At 53.5% G+C, this 13,875-nt stretch overlaps 1 protein-coding gene across 2 annotated transcripts; it reads left to right on the forward strand.

The window, feature by feature from the left end:
• The first annotated feature begins 1,653 nt into the window (after positions 1-1,653).
• Chga (chromogranin A) lies at positions 1,654-13,310 on the forward strand. 2 transcript variants are annotated; one of them, XM_059279680.1, is made up of 8 exons: positions 1,654-1,699; positions 2,426-2,472; positions 4,697-4,790; positions 5,554-5,622; positions 8,185-8,325; positions 9,859-10,251; positions 10,757-11,226; positions 12,916-13,310. In XM_059279680.1, the coding sequence occupies exons 1-8, from the start codon at positions 1,654-1,656 to the stop codon at positions 12,997-12,999; spliced, it is 1,344 nt and encodes a 447-aa protein (XP_059135663.1). In that variant the 3' UTR covers positions 13,000-13,310. The 2 variants fall into 2 exon arrangements, with proteins under 2 accessions (XP_059135663.1, XP_059135664.1); XM_059279681.1 differs by lacking the exon at positions 9,859-10,251 and having other exon boundaries at positions 8,185-8,319.
• The last annotated feature ends 565 nt before the right edge of the window (positions 13,311-13,875 follow it).

The following is a 13,875-nucleotide window of genomic DNA, read 5'->3' on the forward strand; positions in this document are numbered from 1 at the left end:
TGTTATTCCAAGGCTTCTCACCCTGCTCAGAGCTCCCCTTTTCTCCATCGCTATCACAGTCTTCTAAGTTACTATCTAATGTGTTTTGCTGTTATGGCTCATTGCTCATTGTCTGTCTCTTTAGTTTAACAAAGCTCCAAGAAGGCAGAATTCTGACCTTCCTTCCACATTAGCATATTCCAGGCATTGAACACAGAGCATAGTAGGTGCTCAATGAGTGTTTGATGGATAACAAAACGTCTCTGGCTCAGTTCTAAAGGATTCTAGAGGAACTAATGAAAAAGAGTCCATGGTTGGCCGGGAAGTGGTTGTGCATTCATTTAATTCCAGCACTTGGGAGGCAGAGGCAGGCGGATCTTTGTGAGTTCGAGGCCAGCCTGGTCTACAAAGCAAGTTCTAGAACAGCCAGCAAAATAGAAACCCTATTTTGAAAAACAAAAACAAAAGAGTCCATGCTCATGAGCCCCTGCCAGGCCACTGAGCCAGTGAGGGGGGGGCTGGCAGCAACCCACAACTCTAGCACCATCACCCAAAATCTCAGGAAGGAAGCCTTGTCCACACAGGAAGACGCAAAGACTTGCCTCTCCTTCTGCCCTGCTGTGGATGTGCTATGTGACTCAGGCCATGGGACTATCCATTTCTGAGTCTCAATTTCCTCTTTGGGGACATGAGATTGGCTTTTGCTCTCTTTGTCTAAAAGCAACAGATATCTACACTTGCACCCCAAATATCCAGGTTTTAAGAACATTTAAGAAGAGGCAAGGCTGGTTGGAAACAGAGGTGTCCCTGGAGTGCTGGACTAGGATGGACCACTTCCGTTTTAGCTTGATGGTGGAAACTGCCTCCCACTGCCACCTCATTTGCTTCTTGAGAGCTGTGAGCCCAAGACCCACCCAGATGTGGGCTGAACCTTCAAGCCATACATTGGACGAGTGTGAAATCACTGGCTGTCAGTGAGGCTCTCAGCACTGTGAAAGCACTATCAAATAACAAATAAATACATACACACAGTGACAGAATGTGAGGCACAAAACTGGGTTGCTAGAGAGGCCTCCCTCACTCAGGCAGGGGTCAAGAGGCTTCAGTGAGACTCGCTGGGTATTCCAGGGAGTTCTGAAATGTGAGCATGCCTCCAGCCAGTGACATCAAGAGAAAAGTACGCTAAGTAGAGGAGAACTCAGCAGTCTGGAGAGGTACAGGAACCTCGGTGAATAGGGGAGGAATGCAAGGTTCAGAGACAGGAGTGACTTGTCCACGGGTACACATCAAGTTGACAGGTGGAGGTTCAGCTGGGCCCCTCCGGAAGCCGGGGACTCTTCAACGCCACCGGCTAGGAGCAGGGTGGACGCAGCCTGAGGTGAGGCTGGAGGTGGAGCGGACCCGAAGTTGGGAAAAGGGCGCAGGGGGCGGTCCTATGACGTAATTTCCTGGGTGTGTGCATGTGCGTGTGTGCGTGTGTTTGTGTGTGTGTGTGTGTGTATGTGTGTATAAAAGAGGGCATAGCGTTGCTGCTGCTACTGCTGCCGCCACCGCCGCTACCGCCGCTACCGCAGTGTTCCCGCTGGGGCATAGCTCGAGTGGACAAATCATAGGGCCACTCCTGCCATCCTCCTGCCGCAGTTCGTCCACACTTTCCGCACCGCCCAGCTCGCCATGCGCTCCGCCGCGATCCTGGCGCTTCTGCTGTGCGCCGGGCAAGGTGAGCGGCTCTGGGCTCGGCAGCGGGGTCCCCTCTCCTGCCCCAGGTCCCTTGCAAAGCCCTAGGATTCAGCACCACGGACAGCACCCAGGGCTCGGGTCAATGTCTAGCTGCTAGATCCATGTGGCCTCTGGTCTCCCAGGTCTCCCACCACACCCAGAGGGGCTGTGGAGCCCAACCCAACCCCGCGGGGCAGCTCCCTCTATTCCCCCCCCCCCCGCACCATCCACCGTGCTGGGCTCTGCGCCGACCAAGGTCACTGGGGGAGATAGGGGACTGCTGCTGGCTCCCCAACCCCTCTCCCGTCCTTCCATCCTCCAGTCTGCCCTTGATCTCTTTCCTCGCTCCATCTCTTTGCCACCACTTCTGGGGTTTCTTTCCTTGCCTGCCTCTGTTCCTGCCTACCCGAGACCCACTACATGGCTGGTCTTGTTCGCATTGAACTTGATTTCAGCTCTGCACGTACCCTCCTCCCGTGGGGAAGGGTTGAGGCTCTTCAGTACAGCCTCTGAGGGCCACCCCCTGGGGCAGCATGGAAGGGAAGCAGGAATCAGTGCTGGCGACTTATTTGGGTTTGGGGTGGGGATTGGTTTGAGGGAGAGCATTGGGAGAGTGAGTGCCCCTCCCTGCCCCATAGGGAAGGACTATGCTTCCCTGGATGCAGAGAAATACCCCCAATTAGCAGTCTCACTCACTCTCTCTCTTTCTCTGTCTCCCTCTTTCCAGTCTTTGCCCTCCCCGTGAACAGTCCTATGACAAAAGGGGACACTAAGGTAAGAAGGAATGTTGGGGTACCCTGGGAGAGGGAGATGCCCTGTGGGCACCTCCTGGCCAGACCTTGGGCAGCTGCAGGAGGGAGTCTGGCATAGAGCCAAAGCCAGCACTGCAGCAGCTGAGCTGGGGACAGCTTACACAAGAAGGACATCAAAGATCTCTTGCTTCCCCTGCTGTCCAGCTGCAGTGACTTCCCAAGGGGTCCCGTCTCTCCTGCTGGAACCTGGGACCAGGGGCACTGGTCTGAGCCAGGACCATAGCTTCTCCTGTCTTAAGTGTCCACAGACCTGCCTGACTCTGCCTTCCCCTTGCCACTCCCCTCTACCTCCCCCCTCTGCCTCGCCTCTACCTACCCCCTCTGCCTCCCCTCTCTATCTCCCCCCTCTGCCTCCCACCTTTGCCCAGGGCTTCCTCTGGCAGTGAGAAACAAGCCACACCAAATCCTTGGACTCTGTTCCCATCAGAACCAGGGCTGTTCTCCCAGGATCTGGATGTCTCCATCGGAGCATCAGAGAGTTCTGTTCTCCATGTTCTGCAGGCTGTCTTCTGTGAGGGGCCACAGTTAAAAACCAAAGGCACCAAACGCTCTCCGTTTATTCGTTCAGTTGTATTTTCTTGTTTATTTGTTGTCAACTGTACACGGGCCAGCATTTCACTTTTCAGCACTCATTCTAGCTGAGCAACCTTGGAAAATCCAACTTCTCGAAGTGTCGCTTTATCCTGATGAAGAAAGAGTAGGATTCATGGGTGAAGCCACAGGCACCTAGTAGGCCCTCAGTGATTTTCCTAGAGCCTTCCTTTTTATCTCCCCATCATTCTTTTCTCTTTCCTTTGTTTTTCATTTTTTCTTTTCTTCTTTCTTTCTTTCTTTTTCTTTTCTTTTCTTTTTTTTTTTAGACAGGGTCTCTCTACGTAGCCCTGTCTGTTCTGGGACTCATTATGCAGACTAGGCTGGCCTCTAACTGAGAGAGATCCACCTGCCTCTGCCTCCTGAGGGCTGGGATTAAAGATATGCACCACAACACCCAGCTTCCCAGCATTCTTGAGACCACTACTCAACTCCTGTCCCCTGGTGCTGTCCTCAAAGGCTGACGGTTGTCTGGTATTCTTTATGAAAAGTCTGGTGTTGGGGAGAAAGGGTACATGTTCCTAGGAGCTGCTTGCCAGATCGGCTCCCACCACCATAGTATGGTAGCAGGGATCAGAGGCATCAGCAGTTGGGATGACCTGCATGTTCCCTTAGAGATTGTTCTGACTACACATCCTGACAGCCTTTGCCAGCTTGTTATCCTGGAACCATGGGTTGGATGTCTCCACATCCCATAGACACAGCCTCCCACACCTTCGCTCCCTGCCAGTGTTGCCTGACTCATGTCTGGCACCTCCTGCTCCTCCACCCAGCTGCAGGCTGTTGAAACAGGTCTGATGTTGTGAGTCCCTCCCTGAGCGTGTGTGGCACTTCACATTGGATGGAGTGTTTTCCATTGGGTGTGCATTCTCATCCTTGCTTTACACATGAGGAAGCCGAGGCTCAGAGAGACTAAGCCACTTGCTCAAGATCACACAGCTAGCAGACCACCCAATGGTGGACACTGTCTTCAAAGGTCAGCTCTCTGCCAGGTGCCTCACTACCTGCTGCACCTCACCGGACTAGATAAAACATTCAGAGATATGTCTTGGTCTGGAGTGAGCATTGAGATGTCACTAGTTGGTATCCCACATCCAGCCGGGAGTTCTTCCCATGGAACAGTGTGGAGCTACACGGTGTGGCTGCAGAATGGGAGGTGGTCCTGTTTCTGGCAAGAGTCCAGGTGGGTTTGGGTTCTTCACTGGACAGCCTGGAGGACATCTTGGAGGAGCTGATCCTTTGGAATCTGCTGGACCCCAAGAGGTCCTCTTAGGTCTCAGAGGTGGCACCATCCTTAGAAAACTACTCAAAGAGTGAGAAGATGGTAGGTACATACTCCTACTCCCGCCCTTCCTCAGCAGTGGTCTCCTTGGGGAACCTACTGGTATGCCCACGTGATTGGTTTGGCCCATGGTGTGTGTGTGAGTGTGTGTGTGTGTGTTCTGTTTCTATAGCTCTATGAGGTCTGGTTAAGGCCCCAGGGCCTCTTGCAAACAACATACATGCTCTTCTGCCCTCCTGGGAAAGTTGCCCTGGCACCTCGGGGGCTGAGCTCCATGTTTGTACCAGCCACAGCCTGCCTTGCTGTCTCCCAGGTGATGAAGTGTGTCGTGGAGGTCATCTCTGATTCGCTGTCCAAACCCAGCCCCATGCCTGTCAGCCCTGAGTGTCTGGAGACCCTCCAAGGAGGTAGGAGCCGGAGGTTGGAGGAGGGACTGGGAGGCCAGGATGGGGGCGGGTGGTTCTTGACAGGACTAACTATCTCACCCGGAAGTCATTGCCCCAGTGCCCTGGTCTGTGCTGGAATCTGGGGAGCACACATGAAGAGGTGACAGTTCCTGGAACTGATCCTAAAGCGTGTCAACTCTCCGAGGGGACATATGGCAGTTAGCCAGAAGCCTGGGCAGAATGAAGGGGCTGGAACAGCAAGCTGCAGACTGGGCACCCTGTGGACCAGGGTTCTGGGTGCTTTGTTCCCAGGGTTTGGGGTCCCGCTGACATCGGTAGCCATTCTCTGGATCTGGGATGAATAAGAGGGTGTTACGTGGGCCTGAGAAGGACCACATCTTTTCAAGCTGATAGTCCAGTTTGTCTAGCCCATGATAGCACTGGTGATGGCCAGGTAGAAAATGAGGAAGGATGTCAGGAGGAACAGACAGGGCAGGCAGCGTGGAGGTGGGAAGTATATACACACTCGCCTGAGCCTGAGGTCCACAGCCCCTTCCCAGGAGACTGGGCATACAGCCAGCAGGTGAGCTTTCTGCTGCAGTAGGGAGGTGATTGACATCTTGGAAATGAGGAATTCCAGTGTTCTACCAAGATTCAGGCTTGCCACTGCCTCCTGGTGCTGAGTTTCCAGAATAAATGCTTGAGCTCAGCTGAAAATGTCCACGCTAATCTCTCCCGGGGCTGTCCTCTGAAAGCCATCGGTAACTGTGATCTCTCCCTTCAGATGAGAGGGTCCTCTCCATTCTGCGACACCAGAATTTGCTGAAGGAACTCCAAGACCTGGCTCTCCAAGGTATTTCAGCACCACACACGATTCTGGGGGAAAAGCTAACAAGACAGCAGGAGAGAACCAGGATGGAAGCTGAGCATACTCAGGTGCTCAGTTCCAGAGCAGAAAGGTGGGGTCCTTCATGCCACTTGACTCTATTGTCCAGACTGTTAAAGAGATCAAGGCCCAGAGAGGCTGAGTGATTTCCCCAAGGTCACACAGTAAGTAGACCTTGTTAAGAGCAGAGACAATTCTGCTGACACTCCTCAGCCTCTTCTGGAGGGCGGTCATCCAGGGAGGCCGTGAGGATTCTTCTCTGCAGACCACACAGAGAGAGAAGACTCTGGCTTCCTTGTGGCTCTTTGCACCATGCTTGCCCCTAAACACAGAGCAGACTTACAGTGTGTCTTGGGTTGAGAGGTGACTTTTCCCAGACCCTTTTCAGACAGGGGTTTGAGGCCAAGGGCTCACAGCATTGAGGGTGTGCAAGCTGGCCAGCGGGCCACGATGGAAGCTCTGGTGACATCACCACCCCCAGTGCCTTCTCATTTGAGGGAGGGTGAAGCACCGCCCTGGAGACTTGGAGGGCCTGGGCTCGAGCTCTGCTTCTGCCCCGCCTGCCTCCTGAGGAAAGTAGCCATGCTTGTGGGGTAGGACCTCAGTGCCTTGTGCATGAATCTGTCACCTTTGCTCAACTCAAACCAATGCCACCCTGAGGCCTTTGGGGCAGTATGAACTGTGTGTGAAGATGGAGAGAGATTTGGGTAAAAAACGAGCAAAAATTAACCCTAGGGCTGGCGGTGGTGGCACACGCCTTTAATCCCAGCACTCGGGAAGCAGAGGCAGGCGGATCTCTGTGATTTTGAAGCCAGCCTGGTCCAGGATAGTCAAGATTACACAGAGAAACCCTGTCTCAAAAAACAAACAACAGGGTTGGGGATTTAGCTCAGTGGTAGAGCGCTTGCCTAGCAAGCACAAGGCCCTGAGTTCCATCCTCAGCTCAAAAAAAAAAAAAAAAAGAAAAAAGAAAAAAAAAGAAAAACAACAACAACAACAAAAATTAACCCTCACAACCCTCCTTCCCTGAGGTAGCTTGCCCTTTTTCTCTCACTTGCTAGTCTGTCTTGGCAATAAACACCAACCTCCATGTTTTATTTTTTTGAGACAGGATCTCCTGTAGCCCAGGCTGGCTTGAAACTTACTGTGTAACTGAGGCTGCCCTTGAACTTCAGATCCTCCAGTCCTCCCCTCCCAGAGTGCTGGAATTCCAGGTGTGGGCTACTACACTGTTTTATGTGGTACTGCAGATGGAACCCAGGGCTTCATGATGCTAAGCAAACACTCCACCAACCGAACAGCCCCAGCCCCAGAATGTATCCATGCCTAGCATACAGGGGACAGTGGCTGGTGCTGGGGTAGTTATAATCCATTTTGTCCCGTCTTCATTTTTGTTTTGAAACAGAGTCTCATTGAGTAGCTCACACTGCCCTTGACCCTGTCCTGCCTCAGCCTTTGGAGAGCTGGGCTTGCAAGCATGTGCCACCACACCCACCATACCAAGTCCATGCTCAAGGCACTGTGGTCCTACCCCTGAAGCATGGCCGCTTTCCTCAGGAGGTAGCTAGGGTTGGGGGAGGGTTGGAGCTCAGGTGTTCCAGGTCTCCAGGATAGTGCTTTTTAAAAAACATTAGATATTTTAAGGATAATTTTAAAATTAAATATTGGATGGATATTCCATTTAAATAACCATTTCAGTAGCGACTATTAGAGAGGAATGTGCCCTACTCTACACCCTTACACATATGCGTCTAATAATACACAGCATCTGTGCACATCGGTTGTTTTCCATTATGAGGGCACCAGGTGTGTCTTCAGCCATCATGGTCATTGCTCTGTTCCCTCTTGGGTTCTGTATCCCTTGCACAGGGACCTCTGCCTTCACATGAGTCTGTTGATAGATGAGCATCTAAACCTTGGGGAGCTCACATTGCCCAAGGTCACAGAGCTGTGGGCATGGCCAGGAGAGGCCTGGAGCCCACTGTAGCTGGGTTGGGCAAACTTCCTAGCCTGCATTGACCCTACAGCTACAGAGCTGTGTCCTGATGCAGACACAGCTACAGGATTCTCAGGGTGGCAGCAGTAGCAGCAGCAGGGGCTATGTAGGCAAAGGGACTCTGGGCCATGGGGTAGGTACAGCCCTGGGCTCAGTGGTAAGCATAGCACCTACCTTCTTTGGGGTCCAAACTTGGGGTTCCAGAGAAGTGGGGTTTCTTGAATAAAGAGCACCCAGGAGGAGTCCAGGGCTGCTGTACGGTCATGGATCCTGAGGGTTTCTCAGTGTTCCTGCTGCCTTGGGGAACCTGTGTTCCACTTGGGCCCTTATTGCTCTCCAAGGTATAAGAAGAGCTTTCTCTCCTTTCCCATTGGGAACACTGAGTCAGAGGGGTGGTGTGGCTGATGGGCTCCATCTGAGAACCTGACCCTCAGCCTCTCTCCAGGAACACAGGTAGTGAGGTAGGCCCAGTGTCATGGACAGATGTGTCAGGGCTTGGCCACATGGGACCTTCCCTTGTCCCCTCCCACCAGGTGCCAAGGAGCGGGCCCAGCAGCAGCCGAAGCAGCAGGCAGAGCAGCAGAAGCCACAGCAGCAACACAGCAGCTTCGAGGATGAGCTCTCAGAAGTGTTTGAGAACCAGAGCCCTGAGGCCAAGCACGGAGGAGGTGGGTGTGGCCAGCTAGGAGAGGAGGGGCCTGCAAGGGGAACAGTGGTCCCCAGGGGGCGCTGCTTCTTCAGAGCAGGAAGGCGGCTACCATTCCCTTCCCTTTATATGTGGGAAACCGAGGCCCAGAAGATTAAGCCCCTTGCACAGGATTCCTACCATAACAGGGAATTTGGACCTGGCTCTGTCTTATCCAAAGCCCTTGAATTGTTCCCACGCCAGTTCCCTGCTCCAGAGGCAGCAATAACCCTGGGCCAACCTCATGGCTCCTGTCACACAGCCCTGTCTCCTGCTCCTGTCTTTCTGGGACTAAGTACCACCTTAGTTGAAGGTGTTGAAGAAGGGTCCAGAGGAGCAGGTTCTAAATACAAAATGACCTGGGTCATTGGCCCTGAAGCTAAAGAGGTCATCCTCGGGCAGTGTCACCCAGCTCCCCATCCTATACGTGCGACAAACTGCAGAACTGGGATTTTTATGTCCAAAGTGGACAGAAAGGCCAGTTCCCAGCAGATGGTCCATGGTCATCCTCTGGGCCAAATGGACATACACAAGTGTGTCGGGCACCCCCACATCAGCAGCATTGTCACCCTGGTGGCAGCTTGTCGTACTCCACAGACTCCCACATACCGCTCCCATGGGAACGAGTATCTTGATCACTGTGGTGCTGTGAGAAGGGAATAGTGTGTGTGTGTGTGTGTGTGTGTGTGTGTGTGTGTGTGTGTACAGGAGTCTGAGTAATGACAGGTATCTTGGCTTTCTGAACATCGTCTTCAGTTCTGTGGTCCGGGTGCCCTGAAGCCCTGATGACAGGTAGACAGTAGCATGTCCCTGGTGGTGCTCTGTTCAGCAGCTGAACAGAAACAGGAGGGATTTTTACTCTTGAAGCCTGTCTGCAAGAAGACATCTTTTAGGGCTGGAGAGACGGCTCGGTGGTTAAGGGCACTGGCTGCTCTTCCGGAGGACCCAGGTTCAATTCTCAGCTCCCACATGGCAGCTCACAGCTGTCTGTAACTCCAGTTCCAGGGGATTCGACACTCTCACACCAAGGCACATAAAATAAGATTAAATAAATTTATATATATATATATATATATATATATATGAGACATCTTTCAGTGGAGCCTTGTAAGCACTAATCACACAGCGCTCCAGACATGCAGGGACTACCTCACACACAGAAAGGCTAAATGGTCTGCCCCAGATCACACAGCAGTCTAGCCGCTGTCCTAGGTTATAGTTCAGGGTTCTGTCTTCTGGGGTCATTTCAAATTATGTTAATTTTATTTGGGGTTCCATTTTTGCTTTCAAAATTACATCCTGTTTTGAGAAGCAGAATTAAAGATGCCCAGTTCAAATGGTCTCATATCAAGCTCCGAAATGAAATGTGAAATATGAAAAGGGTGACCCCAGTTCTTCTTCTAGGGTGGGCTTCCTGGAAGCCAAGATATACGATGACAGACTTGAAGTTGGCCTCAGGAGTCCCTGAGGGCAGCTGGGTCCTCAGCTTGACTCTGTCCTTCTGTGTTCACAGACACGGTAGCAGAAGCTCCCTCTAAGGAAGCTGTGGAGAAGAGAGAGGATTCTGACGAGGTGCAACAGGGTGGCTCTGAGGGAACCACCGAGGGACCCAGGCCTCAGGCCTTTCCAGAGCCCGGGCAGAAGTCCTCTATGATGGGGAACAGTCAGGCCCCTGGGGAGGATGCAGCCACCAATACCCAGCCTCCAGCCAGCCTCCCCAACCAGGAGCATATGGATCCACAGGCCACGGGGGACAGTGAGAGAGGCCTGAGTGCCCAGCAGCAAGCCGGAAAAACCAAGCAAGAGAAGGAAGAGGAGGGGGAAGAGGGGGTTAGAGAGAAGGCTGGGCCTGAAGAGGTCCCCACTGAAGCATCCAGCTCCCAACCCGAATACGAGGCGATCCAGAAAGATGAGGGTATGTATGCCGACAGGACCTCAAGTCATGTGTCTGAGAGAGGGAGAGCCTTATGCCACTTCCATAACAACCCTGAAAGATGGGTGTCATCCCCACCATCCGGGGAAACAACAGGATCCGAGAGGTCATATAATTTGCCAAAGACTACACAGCCAATTGGTAAGCAAAGCTGTGAAGCCAACTCCAGTTTGTCTGTCTCCCAAACCAAGCAACGGTCACCCTTCTGTACCTGGGAGGGATGAGGGGCTTTGGGGAGATGCTTGGAGAATGCAGAGAAGACAGGGTGAGGTTCAGTGAGGGACTCTGCTAACTCACTTCTTGGAGTTTGGGCAGAGTCTAGCAAAGCACAGTATGAAGATTGCTGTGTGCTCTGGGTGCAGCTGCTATGGAGGGGCTGGCTGGGCCCTGGATGGCGAGCTTGGCCTTAGAGGTGGCTGCACAGAGGATCTTGGGGTGTGGCAGCCCTTCCTCACTTACTTCCTGTTCTTACCACCACCTGCTTCAGGTCAGTCGGAGTCTCAGGCAGTGGATGGAGGCGGAAAGACCGGGGCTTCTGAAGCTCAGTTACCCAAGGGGAAGGGGGAGCCGGAGCACTCTCAGCAGGAGGAAGATGGGGAAGATGTGATGGCAGGGCCCCCCCAAGGTCTCTTCCCAGGCGGGAAGAGCCAGGAGCTGGAGCATAAGCAGGAGGAAGAAGAAGAGGAGGAGCGTCTGTCCAGAGACTGGGAGGGCAAGCGATGGAGCAGGATGGACCAGCTGGCCAAGGAGCTGACAGCAGAGAAGCGGCTGGAGGGGGAGGATGACCCTGACCGCTCCATGAAGCTCCCTTTCCGGGCCCGGGCCTATGGCTTCAGGGACCCCGGGCCTCAGCTACGGCGGGGCTGGAGGCCATCTTCCAGAGAAGATAGTGTGGAGGCCCGAGGTGACTTTGAAGAAAAGAAGGAGGAGGAAGGAAGCGCCAACCGCAGAGCAGAGGTCGGTATAGCCAAGGGTAGCTGTGCCCAGCAGCCCCTCCCCCACTGAGGGGACACCGTTTCCCTTAGCTGGAGCCTGGAGGGGTGCTCGGATGGGCTTGGGATAGGGGACGCTGGCTTACAGCAGGTGTTTAACAGATCTACTGGGCCCTTGCCTCTGCTGGTGTGTGAGCAGGACTTGGGAGTGACGGGGGTGAGGCATGGTGCTTTGGATGCAGAACTTGACAAGACCGTCTTGGGGCCTCTCAGGGCACCTGTAGCCCTGGGAACTGGGAAGGGATGCTAAGGGACAGTCTGGTTGGGGGCAATGTCCTTCCAGTTCCCAGGCAACACAGTTGTACCTACTCCTGGGTTCGAACTCACATATAGCCCACAATGGCACAGCAGGGGCAGGGCTAGCTGAACCTTGGTAAGTAGACAGGGAGGCATGGAGGCACTGGCAGACTTGGTTCCACCTGGTCCTGGCTGTGTGATTTTGGGCAGGCCATTGTCCCTCTCTGAGTCTCATTAGTTTCCCCATTTTTGATATGGGAGTATGGAGTCTCTCTAATTCACCTCATTATAACCAGAAACATGACCTCCCAAACCCCAATCTACACAAGGCCACTTGGACAGCTGCAAGGGTGGTATGGGAGCTGGGCTCCTCAGCAGGCAGGATGCCTCCTGAGCTGGAGGGGGCCTTGGTGGGACCTGACTAAGCCAGTGCTCTGGAGGGAGTTGGGATTCTATGGGAAGCATTCTCTACCCACAGCCCTGACCTCAAGGCTCTTTCCCACCCACACGGAAGCCTTCTTTAGGTCCTGCCTATCTTCTGACCTGGAGCAAGGTCCCACTGACATTTGAGAGCAATAGGCTCCTCTTAGGAGTGGGCACTGGCAGGGAGATCTGTTCTTGGAGGTGGAGGAAAGGTGAAATGAACTGCACTGTGCTCCTTGCCCCAGCACTGGTCCCAGAACAAGATGGGCAGTTTTAAGAACCCCTTTACCCACTTATAAGAGCTTCTTACTCACGAACAAAGGGATCCTGTAGTGAAGGAGCAGGGACCCCAGGTATTATAGACAGGGAGAGGTGGGGGATAGTCTTGTTAGAAACTTCAGCAACACAGAACTCATACTCCATGGGCTGCTCTAAGATAGAAGGATCTAGAGTCCCTATTTCCAGGGCAGCCACTGTCAGTATCCTTCGGCAGGGCAGTAAAATTGAGACTTAGTGGCTCCGAGGAGGGCCTCCTGCTTCCCTGCCCATCCTGACCAGAGTATGGACTATTCTAGGGTCAGGACCAAATGTCAGAACCCAGCCCCGGGCGGGTCCATAGTGATGTTGCCCTGACCATTGGTCCAGCAGGCTCAGAGGCTGTAGGAGACAGATCAAGCCAGACTGGCTGCACCCTGGGAACCAGCACTGGTATCCAGGCTGAGGCAGGGTCCTAAAAGGAACCATATACCCATAGGATTAAATGGGGGTTGGATAAGAGGCCACGAGGGCCTTGGGCATAATGGTCCCCAGAGCATCCCAGCATTGCTGGGTGGCATCCTTTTGCCTGTGATGTAGACGCATCCCCTGGGGCTCTGATGCAAAGCCACTTGTCTGTGACTGGCTGCCAACAAGCAGCAGGGCCAGGCTGGCTGACTGTGCCATTGACGAGTCCAACACGGGCCAGCCCCAAGTGACCCTGTCTGTTCCCTCCTAGGACCTGGAGCTAGAGAGCCTGTCAGCCATCGAGGCGGAGCTGGAGAAGGTGGCTCACCAGCTGCAGGCATTGCGGCAGGGCTGAGGCACTGGCTGGTGGGGCCAGCCATGGCTTCCAGGCACCCTGTGACCCTGGTCCCACGGCTTGAATGCTGCTCCTAGTAAGGAGGCTGCCTCTAGCCCACCAGAGCCCAGGTTGTCCCCTTGCCCCTCACTCCCTCTAGTTCTCAGCCCCTGGCCTGGACACTTCTGCGGGACAGCCCTGACTGTCAACACAGATTCCTTCTCTGAACACAGGCAGCTTTCTAGAAGTTTCTCTTCCATCTTATCCACGGGGCACAACGGCAATAACTTCTGACCTTTGGGTGAAAGCCAAGAACTCCCGACTATAAGATATTCCAGATAAAATTTATTGAAGGAAGAATAAACCTGCTTTGGGCTCTTGCCTTTTCTTGGATTTTTCTTTCCTGTTCCACTCAGAGGTGGACAGGACCGGGTAGTTTCTATGCTGGGCTGGGTGTGTGTTTGGGGGAGCTCCTTTCTGGGCCATTTACTGGACAAGTGACTTTGTATCACTGAGCCTCAGTTTCATCTGTAGATGAAGGTGCTGAAGTGCCCACAACAAGGTGTGGGGACGCCCACCGCCATAGGGGGTCCACCACCCGTGCCAGCTTATCTCCCAGCCATCCCTGAGCTGGGCACAGTTTCTGCTGAGACTGTCCTTCTGGACTGTCCCCTAGTTACCTTGGCGCTGGGTGGAGGCTGACAGGCCTCAGGATAATACCGTCTACCGGTCATAGGCACCAGATCAATGCTGGACTCCTTCCTCACCATGGCTTCTGTGGTACTCATGTACCCATGACCACAGGCATGGGACCGTGGGGTGTCTGAGGTATGGGGCAGGAAGAGTTTACTAGAAAATAACAGGTCTTAGGCCCAGCTTTGAGAACAGGGAAATGGA

Source organism: Peromyscus eremicus, chromosome 14, assembly GCF_949786415.1.
Source record: "Peromyscus eremicus chromosome 14, PerEre_H2_v1, whole genome shotgun sequence".
NCBI classification, from domain to species: domain Eukaryota; kingdom Metazoa; phylum Chordata; class Mammalia; order Rodentia; family Cricetidae; genus Peromyscus; species Peromyscus eremicus.

Excerpts from the sequence above, each read along its gene's own strand:
- Chga (XM_059279680.1), top strand. The coding sequence starts at position 1,654 with ATGCGCTCCGCCGCGATCCTGGCGCTTCTGCTGTGCGCCGGGCAAG. Across the intron at positions 8,326-9,858 it reads CAAGCACGGAGGAGGTGGGT|CAGAAGCTCCCTCTAAGGAA; the intron begins GTGGCCAGCTAG and ends CAGACACGGTAG. Across the intron at positions 10,252-10,756 it reads GGCGATCCAGAAAGATGAGG|GTCAGTCGGAGTCTCAGGCA; the intron begins GTATGTATGCCG and ends CACCTGCTTCAG.